Genomic DNA, 19,015 nt, shown 5'->3' on the forward strand with positions numbered 1-19,015 from the left:
GCAATTTTTCGCATCAAAGTTCACTAGCCTGGTAGTGTTATTTCAGGACTTCTCTAGAGGCTGACTTGGTAACTGCTGTCAGTAAAAGCTTTGATGGCTGAAATAATTTTGTTTATTTGCAGTCAAAGAGGGTTCCTGAGGATGCTGGCCTAGGAGTGAAAGAATGACTCTCTTATACTGGGCAAGCCATGGTGGGAGATGTTTTTTGGGAGATGTTTATTTAGAGTTATCTAGTTTTCCTTAGCAAGAAATCAGGTACTCAAAAACATATATATATGAAACTCATGTCTCCCTGAATTTCTTCTTGCATAATAATTAGGGAAAATTAGGAATCATACGCTACCTAAATCACTGATTTTTCAAACTTTGAGGTGTTTAAGTTTGAAAAGTTTGCAGAGGCAGTGCCAGTGGACTCAGCCACTTGAGAAGCTGAGGTGAGAGGATCACTTGAGTTCAGGAGTCGGAGCCTGCGGTGAGCCACGATGGTGCTACTGCAGTCTGGGCAACAGAGCAATAAAAAAAAAATTAAAATGATGAAAAACAGAAAAACTTATATAATTTCGGGAACAGCTCCCTAAGATGCTGGTTCAATAGGTTTCTGAAGAGCCACTTCCTTTGGAAAAAAGTAGACCAGACCTGTAGACTGCATCAGTTGCACAAACCTAATTGATAAAACAAGCCAGCTCACATCAGTCAACAAGCTACCTTGGACAGGAAGCAGTTGCTGACCAGCAAGAGTAAAGCCAGTCGGTTCCAAATACTGATTCCCTAATAATGTTCAACCTGCTCACCACCATCGCTTCCCCAGTGCTGGCAAGTAGAAGGCGCCCACTAAGTTGAATATTAAGTGTGCATGATTTAAAAACAAAAGCAATGATGGAAAGCAAAGAAAGAAGCAAAACCAAACAAAATAACCACAACGAAGTAGAGTGAGCAGTATGAGATGCAATGTCAGGAAGGGTTAATGCTGATTTTAAAAGAGAAAATGAAAAACAAGAAATTCTATATTAATTACTTGATTTAAATTTGACTGCAAACTTTTGACTTGTTTTGGAGCCTGGCTATCCCAGGATGATAGCCCATTTTGAACACGTGAGAGTTCCATTTACCAGAAAACAGGCCTTTCCTAATGCAATAGGATTTTAGCACGGTGGGGTTGGGGGCCTCGGTGGTGTGCTTACTCAATAATGTGTGCATGCTGGTGGCTCTCCAGTGCAGACTGAGAAGATGATACACTGACCCAACACCTTCATTTTGAGAAGAGAGAGGCTCCCAGATCCCACTGAGTTAAAGGCAGAAAGCCCCCTTCTTACAGGTCTCAGATTTTCTGTTACACCCCCTGCCTCTACTAGCCAGAGGTTAGAGGACACTCCAGGATGACTCTGTTCTCTCCAGGATGACTGACTTGCTAGAGCACATGCTACAGAAATTTCCAGTAGAAAGTGGCCAGGATGAAACCTCAACTTTATTTATTTTTTATTTTTTAGAGATGGGGTCTCTCACTATGTTACCCAGGCTGAGTTTGAACTCCTGGCCTCAAGTGATCCTCCCGCCTCAGTCTCCCAAGGCGCTGGGATTATAGGCATGAGCCACTGTGCCTGGCCAAGCCTCATCCTTAAAAGGCCATTGGTCACATAACCAAGAGCAAGGCCCTCAGCAGCCATATGGATGGAAGCAGGTTTTCTCAGATAAAACTTGCATCTCATACATCTCATACATGTGGCTAATTGCATATGACTCCAAATATATACAATAAAAAATTTTTAACTATCTGTACTTGTGCTTGCATAATATCAAATATCCTAAATCATATTTTTACTAAAATAATCATCTGATGGTCAACAGAATTAAAAAGAAATATTGCAAGGTTTGCATCAACCACTTTGGCATTTTCTTAGGCTCAGCCAAAAAGGACATTAACTAAGTACAGTTCAAATAATTTATAAATAATCTAGGAATCTTACTGGAAATCTGATCCAATACATTGGAACTGGCAACTAAAAAAAAAAAAAAAAAATGAATAGGGTAGATCTTGGTTAATCAACACCAACTGAGAACCAATTTCAAATTTTTAAAGTCAGATAAGCTAAAATTTGTCTAAGACAGAAGATAGATAAGAGAGAAAATAAGTTATATAGCTTTCTTCAGAAAGCCAGCACCTGCGGCTGTGTGCAGCGAGAGGCAGAGTAAAATCGTTGTTGAAAAGACAGCCACAGCCAGGTGCGGTGGCTCACGCCTGTAATCCCAGCACTTTGGGAGTCTGAGGCAGGTGGATCACTTGAGGTCAGGAGTTCGAGACCAGCCTGGCCAACAAGGTGAAACCCCGTCTCTACTAAAAATACAAAAATTACCCAGTCGTGGTGGCTCATGCCTGTAATCCCAGCTATTCGGGAGGCTGAGGCAGGAGAATCACTTGAACGTGGGAGGCAGAGGTTGCAGTGAGCCAAGATCGCACTGCTGCACTCCAGCCTTGGTGACAGAGCAAGAAAGAAAGAAAGAGAGAGAGAGAGAGAGAGGAGAGAGAGAGGGGAGAGAGAGAGAGGAGAGAGAGAGAGAAAGAAAGGAAAGAAAGAAAGAAAGGAAAGAAAGAAAGAAAGAAAAGAAAAGAAAGAAAAAGAAAGAAAAAGACAGAAAAAGAAAGAAAGAAAAGAAAGAAAGAAAGAAAGAAAGAAAGAAAGAAAGAAAGAAAGGAAAAGACAGCCAGGGCCGGGCGTGGTGGCTCACGCCTGTAATCCCAGCACTTTGAAGGATGAGGCAGGTGGATTACCTGAGGTCAGGAGTTCGAGACCAGCCTGGCCAACATAGTGAAACCCCGTCTCTACTAAAAATACAAAAATTAGCCAGGCGTGGTGACACATGCCTGTAATCACAGCTACTCGGGAGGCTGAGGCAGGAGAATTGCTTGAGCCCAGGAGGCGGAGGTTGCAGTGAGCCAAAATTGTGCCACTGCACTCCAGCCTGGCCAACAGAGCGAGACTCTGTCTCAAAAAAAGAAAAGAAAAGAGAAGAGAAGAGAGACGAGACGAGACGAGATGAGATGAGACGAGACAAGATGAGATGAGACGAGACAGCCAGGCTCAGGTTTAAGTCCCTGATCTGCCTCTTACTAACCACAAGTGGGTAGGGAAAATCTTTAACCTCTTAGAGCTTCAGTGTCCTCCCATAAAATGGGATAATAACATACTCACCTTATAGACTTTCTGTGAGAATCAATGAGAGAATGTAGCTGCAGCTCTGGCATGTGATGGGTACTACAGATATATCTGCTATTTTAGGATTAAGAAAGAGAATTTCTTTCTAATACAAAGAGTTGAAAAAGCGGAGTACGCAAGAATAACTTAGTAACTTGAAGAGGCAGCAGGGATTAGATTCAGAATCACCTCTGTGGGGTAAAAAAAAATATGGTCTATATTTCATTGACAATAAATGTCATACCTGTTATACCTAAGGCAGTACATATTCCTCAGGTACACCAGCCTGCTTCCCTGTGCAAACTGCTTCAATCCAAAGAACCAGAAAAGACATGCTGGGGAAGAGGGTCCTCTTATATTTGAAATAAGGTTTTTGCTCCCCAAGGCCTTTTCACATATGTGTCCTTGGAGGCAGGCAGGGGCAAGTGTCTAATGGGTCAAAGCACAGGCCAAGGGATCAGACATCCACCCTCTCCTACCGGTGAGATCGTGAGCAGGTCATTCACTTTTCTTATCTGTACAATGGAGAAGGTGATATCTAGGGTTGCTTATCTGACTTACAAAGTAAGATGTGAACGTGGTTCTTGGTTGGTTTTGATCATCTAGGAGCCACCTTTTATTCAATTTTTTCTGGTTAGTAACAAGTTTCAATGTATTGCTGTCATAGGGCTGCTGTAAGGATCCTACTGTAAGGATAAAATAAGACCATGTGTGCAAGGATGTCAGCCCAGTACCCAGTGCACAGGAGTCAATACATAGGACTTAAATGATCAAGACAGCAGCATCTCCATGCTCAGTGTGAGGAGGCTGAGGTTAAACAGCTAGTGACTGGTAGAGGGGGGTCAGACCCCTGGGACAATCCTGTATCCAAGCACAGGTTTCATGGTGATTTGGCTATAACTTTGGCCTGACAGGTAGGATGACTTGTTAGAGGTCCCAAAGCGTATCAGGAATGCAGCGGGGCACAGCATCTGGTCCTCTGCTCAGTTGTCATTAATCCCTGGGCTGCATGTAGCAACCTGCTCAAATGTTGCGGAGAACTAGCTCATCAAACCATGAAGGCAATTCAACCACTCAGGGGCAAAAAAAGGCTTTGGCTTCCTTGTGACATTCCCTGGTAACCTTGCCTCTTGGTCAATCTAACTGACAGCTGGCTGCCATCCATACCATTTTATTGGTGCCTCTGCAATTATTTTGAAATAAAAAAAAATCAGACTCTAAGAGGATTTTTTTTTCTGATAATGAATTCCTTTGCTTTCTACCAAGTCTTAGAAATTGACTTGGGCTGTGGACTCCCATCACCTCCAATGAATTTAGACTTGTACTCATTCTTATTTTGCACTAGAATCTTTACAAAGAATGAGCTAAACCTGGAGCTCAGGGTTGATCAGGAGGAGTGAGAGGTAGAGCATGAACATGTGTAAACCTGATAGGTGGGACAGCTGCGGTGTTGAGGCTGACAGAGCTGTTCTTTGAGGGATGGAGAAGGTACCGTCTGGAAGGGAATGGTGTGGCTTTAATAAATGAAGGGCCTCTGACACAGCCTTTATTATACACTGCCCACCTATAGCCAAGAGAGTGGGGATAAATTCTTGCTTTTTATCTTTGGCAATTTCTAAGCATATTGAAAAGAGCAGGGAAGGTGAAGTAGGGCAGATTTCAGAAGAGTCTAAATTTAAAGCCCTGGGACCATTTTCCATAGTCACAGTGGTGGGATTTAATGTATCCTGCTCTCAGCTTCAGGATTACATGAAAGATGCTGGGCTGCTCTCCCTAGTGTGCATAGTCCACTAACTAGAAATCTGCCCAAGCTGAAGAATTTTGCTAATCTGTGTATCTTGACTTTTTGCCCTAGACATTGTGGGGTTTCAATTTCTCCAGAATCTGTGCACTGTCAATCCATTTCTCCAGTTGCTTAGGAGAGCTCTCTGTGCAGTTTCTTTTCTTTTCTTTATTTTTTTGAGATGGAGTTCACTCTGTCACCCAGGCTGGAGTGCACCTCAGCCTCCTGAGTAGCTGGACCACAGATGCGCACCACCATGCCCAGCTAATTTTTTGCATTTTTGGTAGAGATAGAGTTGCCCAGGCTTTTCTTGAACTCCTGAGCTCAAGCAATCTGCCCATTTCGGCCTCCCAAAGTGCTGGGATTACAGGCATGAGCCACCACGCCTGGCCCTGTACAGTTTCAATAAGAATGATAAGGATCGTGAGCTTTGAACCTAAAGAGAGCAGCCTGAAAATACAGAACCTCATTTAAATTGTGGAGTATCAATTGTTGAAAGAATTAGGTGCTATGAAGAAAGTCTTTTGAACTTACCTGCTTCTCGGTCCCTGATACAGTAGTCTGGAGAATTCTCAAAATACACGAGGTCATTTTTTGTTGGCTTCTTAAACCTCTCGTTAGCCACAGTGAAACCTGTGCCATCCTGGTTCATGACCACCTGGATGGCCCCATTGTACTTCCTCCAGAGATAATCGCCCGTTTTCCTGAAGTCGGCCATGGCCAGCCAGCATGTCCTGAGAGTACATGAGCCGCTCACCCCGTGGCACTTGCACTCTTGTTTCAAGAACCGCTTTACAGCCTGCCGAAAAAGACAGGGGCAAGTTCAGTGAGGTTCGAGCAGGTGACACATGCTCCAACTCTCCTTACCTCCCAGCAATCCAGAAGTGACTCTCAGGATGCTGGATCCTGGGGCAAGTGACTGGGAGATGTTGAAGCATTGCTTGTCACTTGTTAGCCACATTAGCCACCTGCCCTGACTGCAGCAGGCAGGGGCAGTGGGTGGAGAGGGGAGGGATAGCACCTAACTGTGTACCCCACTGGCTATCAGTATAACAGAAACCTCACTATTTAACAGGGCATGTGGCCAGTTAGAAGAGTGAGGGATTGAATTATTTTCTAAATAAATAGAGCTTTATTATATTAAAAATGTATACTATCCAATTAATGCTGTCCAGTTTAAAATAAAATAATATAAAAATGTATGTATTATGCAAATTAAATTAACAAAATAACTGCTAAGTCCGAATCCTTCAATGAACCAATCATGGTAATTGTACTATAGCAATTCTGTGCCACTGTATTTATTTTGCAGATGACCGAGAAGCAAGGCTGAGAGAGGTGGAAGCACTCACCCAAAGTTACACAGCCAGGAAAAGACAGAGCCAGGCTGTACTGCAAAGTCAGTTAGTGACCCTGAGGCTGACAGTAACTTGGGGAGATTCAGCTTAGATGACAGGGGTGGGTTTGCTCTGATCTTTCTTAGAGAGGAAGCAAAGGAAACTGGGACAAGCTCATCTCGGCTGGCTCCCAATATAGAGACCCCTTTTCTGTGGGTGCGAGGCCTGTGGAGAGGAGAGGGGACAGGTGGGCCTGAAACTTCCAGGGAAGCTTCTGCTTTGTTTTCACGAGCCAGCAGAGCAGCACTTTCCCCAAAGCAATTTGGTGAGAGTTATCCTGCCCTGGCCCATTTTCTCCTTTGCTCACTCAAGTGAAGAGATTATTAGCACTCCTGGTCCTCACAACAACTTTGATCTACTGCTCTTCCCATTTTATAGATGAGGAACCAGGGATGGGGAAGGCAGGTGACTTGCCCAAGCTCAGTAATAAGAATTCATTCCCACTCTCCCCAGGTCGGGCCTTGGCACTAGGTGTTTTTCCCACTTTACCCCCTCCTCCGTTGTGGATGGGGCACCCACTACATTTGAAATCTATCCTCCTCAGCATGAGCCACCCCTGGAGGGCAAGGATGGAGAAGTGAGCAGGAAGCATGTGCTTAGCTTGGCTCTCCCAGTTACAGGGACCTGGGCATCTTTAAAGGATGTCTTAGAATGAAATTCCTCTTCGGAATTACACTGCCCCATGTGCCCCACCCCCATCTTTATATTATGAGTGTTTGGTAGGAGGCTCACAGGATGGCCTGGATGGCAGGCCTCTGCCACAGACACAACCCTGGGAGTGCCATCTGGGCTCCACCACTCTTCCCCATGTGGCTCTCACCTGTCCAGGAGCTGTCCCTCCTAAGATCCTGGAGAGCACCACACAAAACTCACTCCACATCAAGTACTTAGGAATTAAATATGAATGCTCATTCTTCCAAGTTTATTCTTTTTAAATCTAGGTTATTTAATCATAAGTAATATCCCTAGCTTTAAAAATGACAGGAAATATTACTGCTCCTCCTCTTCTTTCTTTCTTTCTTTTTTTTTTTTGAGACAGAATCTCACCCTGCTGCCCAGGCTGGAGTGGAGTGGTGTGACTGTAGCTCACTGCGGCCTTGAACTCCTGGGCTCAAGCGATCCTCCTGCCTCAGGCTCCTGCATAGCTAGGACTACAGGTGCATGCCACCATGCCCAGCTAATTTTTAAAAATATTTTGTAGAGATGGGGGGTCTCACTGTGTTGCTGAGGCTGGTCCCTAAGTCTTGAGTTCAAGTAATCTTCCCATCTCAGCCTCCCAAAATGGTGAGGGATTATAGGTGTGAGCCAATGCATCTGGTCTGCCCTCCCTTTCTAGTATTGAATTTCCAGATCATAAACTTCAAAACTGATATTTTTATACAATTAATTGAAGAATTTGCATATTAATTTAAAATTGGATCTGAAAAATAACATTATAAATCCTTAAAAAAACATGTGGTGGTGACAGGATCATCTGTGCAACCTCCTCCCTTCCTTGCTAACAGTTTTTGTTCAGGTGTTGGGCAGCCTTGTCTTACAAACAACTTCTGACCCCAGAGTAGTCTAAATCGCTAATAGTAATTTCACTGTCTTGCCACTAACTTTTTTCCAGCTTGGAGCATGTGCTGATTCAGTTTGGGCCAATCCTATGATAGGAGAAATCTCTTAGGAGTCTTGTAAAAAAAAAAAGTTTCTTCACTCTTTATTTTTTATTTATTTATTGTGTTTTTGAGACTGTGTCTTGCTCTGTTGCCAGGCTGGAGTGCAGTGGCGCGATCTCAGCTCACTGCAACCTCTGCCTCCCTGGTTCAAGCGATTCTACTGCCTCAGCCTCCCGAATAGCTGGGACTACAGGCGCGGGTCACCACGCCTGGCTAAGTTTTGTATTTTTAGTAGAGATGGGGTTTCACCATGTTGGCCAGGATGGTCTTGATCTCTTGACCTTTTGATCCACCTGCCTCAGTCTCCCAAAGTGTTGGGATTACAGGCGTGAGCCATCGTACCTGGCCATGTTTCTTCACTCTTTAAAAGAGACACGTGAGGTGGGGGCATGGTGGCTTATGCCTGTAATCCCAGCACTTTGGGAGGCTGAGGCAAAAGGATCACTTGATCCCAGGAGTTCAAGAACAGCCTGGGCAACACAGTGAGACCCTGTTTCTACAAAAAAAGAAAAAACTAGCCGGAGGTGGTGGCACGTGCCTATGGTCTCAGCTACTCAGGAGGCTGAGGTGGGAGGATCACTTGAGTCTGGTGTTTGAGGCTGCAGTGAGCTATGATTGCATCACTGTACTCCAGCCTGGGTGACAGAGTGAGACCTTGTCTCAAAAATAACATATAATAAAATAAAAGAGTCACATAAGGAGAAATACCTTGTCTCTGTCTCTAGATGCTGGTTTCTGTAGCAGCCTCTCTGCAACCTGAGGGCAGCAATGCCGACAGGCAGCAAGCTGCAGGCACACTTGACAGATGTGAAGATCTGGGTTCTGGGGATGCTGCTGAGCTGCTCGATGAGCCCACTTTGGACCTGCCCTACCGCCAGACTTTTTGTGATCCAAGTTAGTAAACTTTCCTCCTTTTTTTAGTGCCTTTGGGATCTGTTACTTGTAGCAGAAAGTATTTCAACAGGTACCATGGTCACTTCTTGGTTGTGGATTAATGACAGGCTTTATCTGACAATTAACCTAGGAGGAAATTGAGACAGCATCTCTAGTATTGGGCTTGCTCACGTCTCCAGCACCCACTGTTAACGCACAGCATGTTCAGTGCTCAATTGCAGTTTGGGGCTACCTTCATCTCTTCTATGTACTGGGTTTGCAGACTTGAAATTCAAACCCTTAACCTTGAAGTGGACAAAACTGTACTCAATCAGAGAGGCAGAGAGAAGGGGATGTAAGCTGAGGCAGCCTGTTTTCAAGAGTAACTGAGGTAAGAGTAAGGATATGAGGGCAAGAAACTTACAATGAGGATTCCTAGTTTAGAGCAACTCCAGTATTCAAATGTTATAACATGATAACAATAACAACCATGTATTGAGTGAGTGCTTAACTATGTGCCAGGCTCCACACCAGGTGGTTTACACATATTATCTAATTATCACCGTCAGGCAAAGTAAGTTATTGTTCCCATTCTATGCTTATGAAAACCAGTGCTCTGCGAGGAAAGGAAAATCCCTGGTCACCCAGCTATTTAAAGGTAGAACAAAGATGTGAATCTCAGATGTGTGCTATTTCTGAAAACACACTTAAAATTCTACTATAAATCACATTGTGATTTTGAATTATGCATTCTGTTTCCCTCCATTCTTTTTTTTTTTTTTTTTTTTTTTTGAGACAGAGTCTTGCTCTTGTCACCCAGGCTGGAGTGCAATGGTGTGATCTCGGCTCACTGCCACCTCCACCTCCCGGGTTCAAGCGATTCTCCTGCCTCAGCCTCCTGAGTAGCTGGGATTACAGGTGCATGCCACCACGCCTTGCTATTTTTTTTGTATTTTTAGTAGAGACGGGGTTTCTCCATGTTGGTCAGGCTGGTCCTCAGGTGGTCCATCTGCCTCGGCCTCCCAAAGTGCTAGGATTACAGGTGTGAGCCACTGTACCCAACCCCCTCCATTCTTTTGAATAATCAAGAATTGACTTAAAATATTACATACCTGTTATAATGGGGCAGAGGAGGAAGAAGAGGTAGAGAGAGAAATAATGGGGGATTACATTGCATCTTCCAAACTAATCATTAAAAATTTATTAGACAATTCACAGAAGAAATACAAAGTACTAACAAAAGGACAAAAAGGTGTTCGACTTCATTAGTAACTGGAGAAATGCAAACTGAAATAATACACCTTTTTTGCCTAGCAAAAATTGTAAAAATGTCAATTTTTTAAATTTTAAGAATAAAAATATAGTAAAATGTAAAAAGACTGATAATGTTTGGTGTTAGTAACAGTCCAGGGGAAGAGATGCTTTAACAAACCATTGGTGGGGGAGTATAGCAATCCATCATTTAAATGAAGAGTGTTTTTGCAATACCTGCAAAAATGTTAAATGTACGTATCCTTGACCTGGTGATTCCACTCTGGAAACATCTGCACAAGCTTGGAAGGATACACACCCACATGGATCTTCATGCAGCTATTGCATAATTAGTAACAGCAAAATATGAGGAAAAACCCAAATGACATCAGTAGGAAAATGGCTAATCAAATTATGGTATGTGCTTAATAATGGAATATTATGTGGTCTCTGAACAATGAAGTAGGTCAGTCTTACAGGCAGGAAAGAAAGTCAAGTGATAAAAGCAAAATGTAGAACAATATATGTGGTATGATCCAGTTTTTAAAGGCCTGCATATGTGTGTATAGCTGGCGGAAAAAGGGAAAAATGTTCTTTTACAATCTGGCTACAGTTTGAGGGATTTCATGGTCTTGAAAGAGGGGGGAAACAAAAAGGGTGAAATTACTCCACATAGTAAAATAACAGGAATTTGAGGCTTTCTTCCTGGCAACTGGAGAGGGCAGGTCAGTAGGTGTCACTCCTGGCTACATATTAAAATCACCTGGGGATCATTTCCAGCCCCTCCCCAGACTGGGTAAATCAGAACCTAGGGTGGACGTGAGGCCTGGGCCTTGAAGGTACTTGTGGTTCCTCAGTTGATTGATTCTAATATGCAGTCAGGGTTCAGAATCATCCAGACCCAGGGATGCAGAGGAGAAGGTGAGAAACCCCTGCACCGTGGCGGGAGTCTGGGGCCTATGGAGGGTTACAGCGGTGAAGAATTCCTGCGGCAGAAGCTGGCATTACATTTCTAAGAACGGGGAAATCGTTATTCAATTGGAGATTGTTTCCTACCCTATGCCTCCAAGACATCAGAATCTCAAGGAAAATGTGTCACCAGTGACAATCTCTGCTAGTGCTGCTTTGGAGGGAATGAAAGATGGGTGGTGGCCAGTGTCCAACCCAAATACCAATGGCTCAATGGATAAGTGGGCCACACCAGAGCAACAGGCTATAGCGGCAGGATACTCCCCCTGGGGTCTTCAGAGGCACTGGGCAAGGAGCTTGGTTGGGGTGGGAGGGTGGTTTCCCATGCACAGCCGCTGATGGAGGGACTGGAGACATTTTATTTGGATGATAAAAGAATGAGTGACTAAAGTCGAGGACCTCTGTTCTGTAACTATAAGTAAATTTTGATTCTAAAATTTTAAAACAATAAACATCTACATAATATTATTAACTGCACAGCCAAGAACTGTGCCAGGATTGCAGTTCATTATCTCTGATCCAAGATCACAAACCTTTGTATCAATGAAGGATGTTCTTAAAGTGAAGTTGGGTGTTTTCTCGTTCTATTTGCTACCAATTGCATTGGCTATCACCTCATGTTTTCCACCTCACAATTGTTCCACCTGCTCGTCACTTCTCCTCATTTCCTGGGGGCAGCCACAGTCTTCCGTCCTCTTGTGCCAACCAGGACTGGCTCCACAGCTCAGACCTAACGTTATGCCCTGCTAGCCTGGACACGCTGTATCCTAGATGCCATGTTTTCTCTTTTGATGTATTCCTCCTTTTTGCTGCAGTACAGTGTTGAGTAACTCCTTTAACGTGGACGCATTTTCTGAATTCTTGCATGTCTGACATGTCTTCAGTCAGCCTTCACACTTGATTAATAGCTTGGCTGGGTATAGAATTCTGGATTTAAAACTTTGAAAGTATACCTCCACAGGCTTTTGGCTTCTAATGTTGCAGATGGGAAGTCTGATATGGGAAGTCTGGTGGATTCTTTGAAAATGGATTTGTTCTTATTTTCACTTTACTTTGTATTTTTTCCCCTATGAAAGCTCCCAGAATCGTTCCCTTATTCTTGGGTTCTGAAATATCACAATATTATTCCCCATTAATCTTGTTCAGCACTCAGCAGCCCCTTTCAATCCTCTCCTCCACATTTTTTTTTTTTTTTGAGACAGAGTTTCACTCTTGTTGGCCAGGCTGGAGTGCAATGGCGAGGTCTCTGCTCACTGCAACTCCGCCTCCCAGGTTCAAGCAACTCTCCTGCCTCAGCCTCCCAAGTAGCTGGGATTACAGGCATCCGCCACCACGCCCAGCTAATTTTTGTATTTTCAGTAGAGACGGGGTTTCACCATGTTGTCCAGGCTGATCTTGAACTCCTGACCTCAGGTGATCCACCCGCCTTGGCCTCCCAAAGTGCTGGGATTACAGGCGTGAGCCACCGCACCTGGTCATTTTTTTCTTTTTTAATGGCATTCTAATTAGCCAGTTGCCAAATTTTGGAATTGGTCCTCTATGTCAATTATGTTTTCTCTCATCTTTTCAATACTTTCTTCCCGATTTCTTGAGGAAGAAATTCCATCAGAGTAACAGTCCTGGCTCTTTCCACCCCCTTACTCATGTCTACCCAGAGGAAGATAAGTGATTCATCCAACTGGTAAGTTTAGAGGAAGGAGCAGGGCTTGTGTGCCTGGGTTCTTTCTCTTTGGGGATCTGGTAGCCTGTGGAAATGAGTTGTGATCAGCTCCTACCATCTAGCATGTGGCTCCCTTGCTGCAGGGGCTCCAAGGGCCAGCCTGTGGTAGGTGAATCTGCCTGGCTCAGGGTTGGACTGCTCGGGAGCACTGTGCTTCCAACCCGCGTCCTCTAGGGCAGCATTTTCTTCAATCACAAAACTGATACTTTTAGTCCATCCATTTGTCCATTTTTCAGTTGGTTTCAAACTCAAGTGGAAAAGAGCAGGGGATGTTTATGGACCTCCTTAAACATTTATCTTTTGGGCTTTTTGATGTACTTTCTGAGAGGTTTATTTGGCTTTCTCTTCCAAATTCTTTCTTTTTCTCTAATCGTCACTTTTTCAAAGCTTCCGTTCTTATTTGTGGGTGTCAATATTATGTTTCTGTGAGGAGACTGATTAGGCTATAAAAAAGTGCTTTTATCCTTGAATTCCTGCGTTTTCTCCTGCAGTAATTGCAGGAGTAATTTTCCTGCAATTTATTTGTCTTTTTCTTTCACGCTGCTGTATTGAATCTAATATATGATAATCCTTGGACAGTCTCTTCATATTTAAGAATGAAGTAGTAAAAAGGCATTTAGGAACTCTGGTTGTAGAGGTGGGGCTTGTGGACCAAAAAATATTGCTTTCTGGTGAGTTGGCAGGGCAATGACTATTTTTTTGAGATGAGCTCTTGCTGTGTTGTCCAGGCTAGAGTGCAGTGACTATTCATAGGCACCATAATAGGGCACTACAGCTTTGAACTCCTGGGCTCCAGTGATCCTCCTACCTCAGCCTCCCAAATAGTTGGGACTACAAGCAGGCGCCACTGCACCCACGACACTGGCTCTTATGCTGAAGACTCTTACTCCAGAAAGCCTGGGATGTTAAATGACCGACTTCCGCGGAGTTCTGCTCATGGGGAGAAGGGAGGGGTTGGGGTTCCCTATTCCATCAATGGAATTTTCAGTTATTCCCAATTTTCAGGCCTATGTTTCTCTCCAGGGCTTATTTATATCCGAGGCATTCTCAGGGCTTCTTCCCTCCCATGTTGGCAGTTGCCCCATTTGCTTTTATTCTTCTAGACTGTGGCTTCTCCATCCTTCTTTGTGAGCTACAATTTATTCATTTGCTTTCCATTTTCCAGAAATTCATTTAGCTCTTTCATTTCTTTTACTATTCTTCTTATTGTCAATTTAAACCCTTTTTTTTCTATTACTACAATTTTAATGAAGTTTGGGAGGAAGAGGGGAAACATTACATGTCCCATTCACATTCTTGAGTCAGTTTGCACTTTGAAATGTTCTGGAAGGAGACAAGGACTGTGAGGGGAGAAAACGGTACCAATTTATACATTTCTGCACTGCTCAAGCTGTTGCTTTTGATACTATGTGCAAGCACTGTTTTTACAATGGGAAGAGAAAGAATTAGAATAAGAATCAATTACAATGACTTGCTGCCTCTTGCTAATGTGGGATACTGAAAGCTTCCTTCAGAACCTCAAGGCCATAGCCCATGACACAGTCACATCCTGGTTTCTATTTTGTCTCTTGAATCTTTCCTGAAAAGTCTCTTGTTCTACTTCCTTCTTCTTTGATTCTTAATGCAGGTCGCTGTCAAGATTCCATTTTCAGCCTTCTCGTATGCTCCTGTTCTCAATTCTCCCAGCCCCCATGGTTCTTAATATCACCAACTGGCCAGCACAATTCTTAATCAGTCCCCACTCCTCCCCATGTGCCTTAATCCCATCTAAGTTTTACTACGTGGCATCCTGTCAATAAATACTTGTTCATGTGACATAGCTATGCTAAAAAAGTAGTTTTTTGATGACTTCTAAGGACAGCAGGACTCTTTTGGTGTTTAGCTTCATAGAAACCATTTTTAGCTTAATATATAACTATTCTCAACAAAAGCTCTTCAATAGGCTCATAACTGCTTCAGTGCTAAAATCTTAGCAGATTTTTTTATGTGGCCCTTCATTTTTTATTTATTTTGAGCATTTTAAGCCTTTGACCTGCAGAGGCTATTTTCTAATTTTAAAATTTAAGAAACTTCCATTTTTTAGTGTTCTTTTTTCTTTTAAACAAACTTCTAGATATTAGCATTCTATACCAGACGCAGAAGTCTGTTTAAAAAAAAGAGATATGGAAGAAGAAAATACATGCATTGTGTAGGCTAGAACAATTCTATTTTATATTTCTCTGCTCTAACTTTGTGTCAGTATAATACTGAGGCATCACATTCTTTAAGTTCTTACCATATATCAAACCATGCTAAGCACTTTTATATTCACTATTTTATTTAGTCCACACTACCACGTAAGGTATATACTATTATTATCCCATTTTATAGATAAGGATATTGAAACACCCAGGAGTAGAGGAGCTTGCCCTAGATCTCACAGGCAGTAAGTGAGATAACCCAGGGAGGCAGGATATAAGCCAAGCCTGTCTGACACCAAAGTCGACATCACTCTGCTGGTGTTTTTCATATTAGGGTTTGCCAATCTCTGGGGCTCATGTTCCTTGGATTCGGTGAGTTCTATAAGCTTTTACATTTAGTGTTTGCATATCTAATTATAGTCTAAAAGGAATTATATTGCCAGTTATAAAGACAAACTTCTCCTAAGGAAGTTTTGGTTTCTTAAGTCAGTTCTTCTGAAGACTGAGCCCAAGCAGCCCTTACAGTGTCTTTGTAAAACTTCTTTGCAGAACATGAGAATTTTTTTTCTTGTAGGTACCTGCATTTTGCAAAGTTTATGAACCCTGTGTCATGTCATACTGATTTTCTTCCTATCAGAAAGAAGGCAGTCCATTGTATGCTGTGTGAAATATTTGCCAACTTAACAACTTGTCTTAGAAATCCTAGTTAGAATTTATTTTAGGTCCCCATATACTGTGTTTTCACTAAATTATTTAGTTAAACTTGAGCACTTGAAGAAGTGTTAGTACTTCACTTTTTAGTTGGGTATATTCTACAAAGTCACTAATATATTTCTGGTTCTATATCAGTTTTCCTGAGGGAAACTCTCATTAAAAACATATTATTTAATTTTCACCTGCTGGCTTGAAGCCAAGTACATTTATTAACAATTGAATCCTTTTGACAGGTCCACATCTCTAAGATAGAAGTTACTGAAAATTGGGCCAACTCATACCTTTTAAACATACACACTCTGGAACTAAGAAGAAAAATTTATTAAAAATTGTGCAGCTGATTTGCTTATGCAAACATTTATTAACTTAAGACATTGTGATTTCTTGAGCACTGTCATTCTTTAAAAACAGTGACTGTGGGTGGGCTTAGCTAGTAAATATAAGGTGTGGAATTTACATTTGTGGAATTCAAGAACATTACCGTTGACTAACCATATATATAATAATTCTTATTGACTAATTAGGCAAGTCTAAAAAACATTTTCCACTAATAATAGAACTTTACATGGAACTGCAACAATTTTGTTAAGAGTTATTCCCTGTCTTGGGACTTGACTTCTGGTTAGTTTTTGGTTCATATGATAAATAAAGATCTCTAATATCAAGCACATATTATTTTGGGGTCCAACAAGACAGAGGTGAGCCTGGCAGAACTGATCTAACTTTTAAAAATGCTTTTCATTTTATGAACTAAGGAGACCAGTAAGTAAACAAATACCTACTAAGTGAAATTTATGCCCCACAAAGATGCTCAAGATTGTTGAAGGGAGGGTCAGGATGAATAGGAGGTGAAAGCAACGTGGCTCTGCAGTTCAGTATGGCTTTGGCATTTTCTTTCCTATTGATATTCCCTACTTTCTAAGAGTGTGATTTCTTTGTCATCATGCCCCAGTTCTCTTAGGTCAGACCCATTATTTGTTTATTATTATTCATTTTAAGTGGCATCAAGGGATCAATTTTTTAAAGTCTTGGCCAGGCACAGTGGCTCATGCCTGTAATCCTAGTACTTTGGGAGGCCATGGCAGGAGGATCACTTGGGCCCAGGAGTTTCAGACCACCCTGGGCAACATAGTAAGACCCTGTCTCTATGAAACATAAAAAAAAAAAAAAATTAGTTGAGCACAGTGGCATATGCCTGTGGTCTGAGCTGCTTGGGAGGCTGAGGTGGGAGGATCACTTGAGCCCTGTGCAGTGAGTCATGATTGCACTACCGCACACTCCAGCCTGGGTGACAGGGTGAGACCCTGTCTCCAAAAAAAAAATATTTTTTAAGTCTTTATTAGAATTTAGATTTGCTTGCTTGTAAAGTTTTACTTACATGTAGTACAACATCCACTTCTGTTTACTTTGAAGCACTTTCTGTAGGTGGAACTTAGAAGTATCTGGTCTGTCCCAGCGCCCAGGTAGGCCATGCTCAGGGGCAGGCCCTAGTGCTCTGCAGCACTGACCTTCGGTGGTGCTTGTTTGGATAGTGAGTGGAACTAGAAATTTTGGACCCCCTCACCCTCTGAGCTTCTCCATAGAAAATACAGGATGCCAAGTTAAGTTTGAATTTCAGATGATTTCAATGAGCAAATATATTCAATTTATTTGCTGATTCTGGCCACCCTGCTAAACCTCAGTCTCCTCATATGCAAACTGTATAATAATGGTACCTACCCCTGAGGCTTGCTTACCACCTGGTGTATATGCATAAGTATTTTATTTTATATGGCAACCCTAGTTTGGTAACTTATGCAAGGTTTTGCTCAAGTATTAGAGCCAGTTTTCTGATGCCAGGGCCTTATCCTCCATAATGCCTCAGTCAAGAACTCCTAAACTAAGAGCTCCCAATAAGTAGAGTAGCCAATAATAACATTAACTATCATGTTGAAAATGTAAATATCAACACAGTTGCCATATGCTAATTTTTTAATATTAATAAACACCCAGAAGCTTTCTATATCAGTACTTATATGTATATTTAAGGCAAAAAATAAAATTCAAAGAGAGGCAAATTTCTCACAATTTTCCTAGTAAATCTATTTTTTTTTGATATGGGATCTCACTATGTTGCCCAAGCTGGTCTCAAACTCCTGAGCTCAAGTGATCCTCCCACCTCAGCCTCCCCAGTAGCTGGGATTACAGTTGCATGCCACCTTGCCCAGTTAATTTTTTAAGTCATGAACTCAAACATATTACAGAAGGGTCAAACTTTGATAGCTATCACTCTTTCAAAGTGGACTCTAGAGAAATTAACAAATGCATGAAAATTAAACTTAAGTATTTAACTTTCTCTCCCACTGTTCAATGCCTTCCTCTTGCCTTCCCAGTGGCAGCCAAATGTCTCTGCACAGTATTTGAGACTCTCCAGGCTGGGTGCCGTGGCTCAAGGCCTGTAATCCTAGCACTTTGAGAGGACAAGTTGGGCAGATCCTTGAGCCCAGGAGTTCAAGACCAGCCTGGGCAACATGGCGAAACCTCATCTCTACCAAAAAACAAACAAACAAATAAGAAACACCCCAAATTAGTCAGGCATGGTGGCAAGTGCCTGTAGTCCCGGCTACTGAGACTGAGGTGGGAGGATTGCTTGAGCCCAGGAGGTCCAGGCTCTAGTGAGCCGAGATTATGCCACCGCACTCCAGCCTGGGTAACAAAGCGAGACCCTGTCTCAAAAAAAAAAAAAAAAAAAAAAAGGGCTCTCCAGATCTGGCTGGGACTCAAATTTCAAATTTTCAGCCTTAGTTCCTATTAACTCTCAGTCTTGAACTCCACCCTACAGTTCTTGTATTCCTCAACTTTATGATACACTTCCTGCTCCAATATCTGTCTTTGTCTTGAAGTCCCTTCATCCTGGAAAATGCTTTCCATATCTCCACCATGGGAAATCTTTTATCTCCAGCTCAAAACACCCAGTTCTTTTTATGATACAACCATTATCTCCTCAGCTAACTGGCCCTGTGGCTGATTATGTTATTATACCACATAGCATTGCTTGCCTAGCAATTGTATTACTCTTTTCTCCTTGACTAAAATTTAGTTTCTTATGGTCAGGGGCTGCTTTGTTTTATTCTTTTCCACATTGATTTAGTACCAAAACTGATGCCTTTCCCAAAGTAATTCCTTAATAAAATAACTGTTGAACCAAAGTTAGTCCCAAAATACAAGAACAGAGCTCTGAAAGTTGCAGTGCTGTTTGTTGAAATTTTGCGAATCCTCCAAAAAGAAGGCTAAATT

The 19,015-nt window shown here is 42.4% G+C and overlaps 1 protein-coding gene across 2 annotated transcripts in view; it reads right to left on the reverse strand.

Moving 5' to 3' along the window:
- Positions 1 to 19,015, reverse strand: part of WNT2 (Wnt family member 2) — a 46,581-nt gene that overhangs the window by 15,373 nt on the left and 12,193 nt on the right. The window contains exons 4-5 of one of the 2 annotated variants that reach the window (XM_063813858.1): positions 5,509 to 5,773; positions 97 to 498 (exon numbers count right to left, since the gene is read on the reverse strand). In XM_063813858.1, the coding sequence (XP_063669928.1) occupies positions 344 to 498; positions 5,509 to 5,773 (420 nt within the window). In that variant the 3' untranslated portion in view covers positions 97 to 343. Of the gene's footprint in view, positions 1 to 96; positions 499 to 5,508; positions 5,774 to 19,015 lie in introns of those variants that run through there. The other variant, NM_001135848.1, reaches the window with a different exon arrangement.

The sequence above is a fragment of the Pan troglodytes genome, chromosome 6 (assembly GCF_028858775.2).
Source record: "Pan troglodytes isolate AG18354 chromosome 6, NHGRI_mPanTro3-v2.0_pri, whole genome shotgun sequence".
In the NCBI taxonomy this organism is placed as follows: Eukaryota; Metazoa; Chordata; class Mammalia; order Primates; family Hominidae; genus Pan; species Pan troglodytes.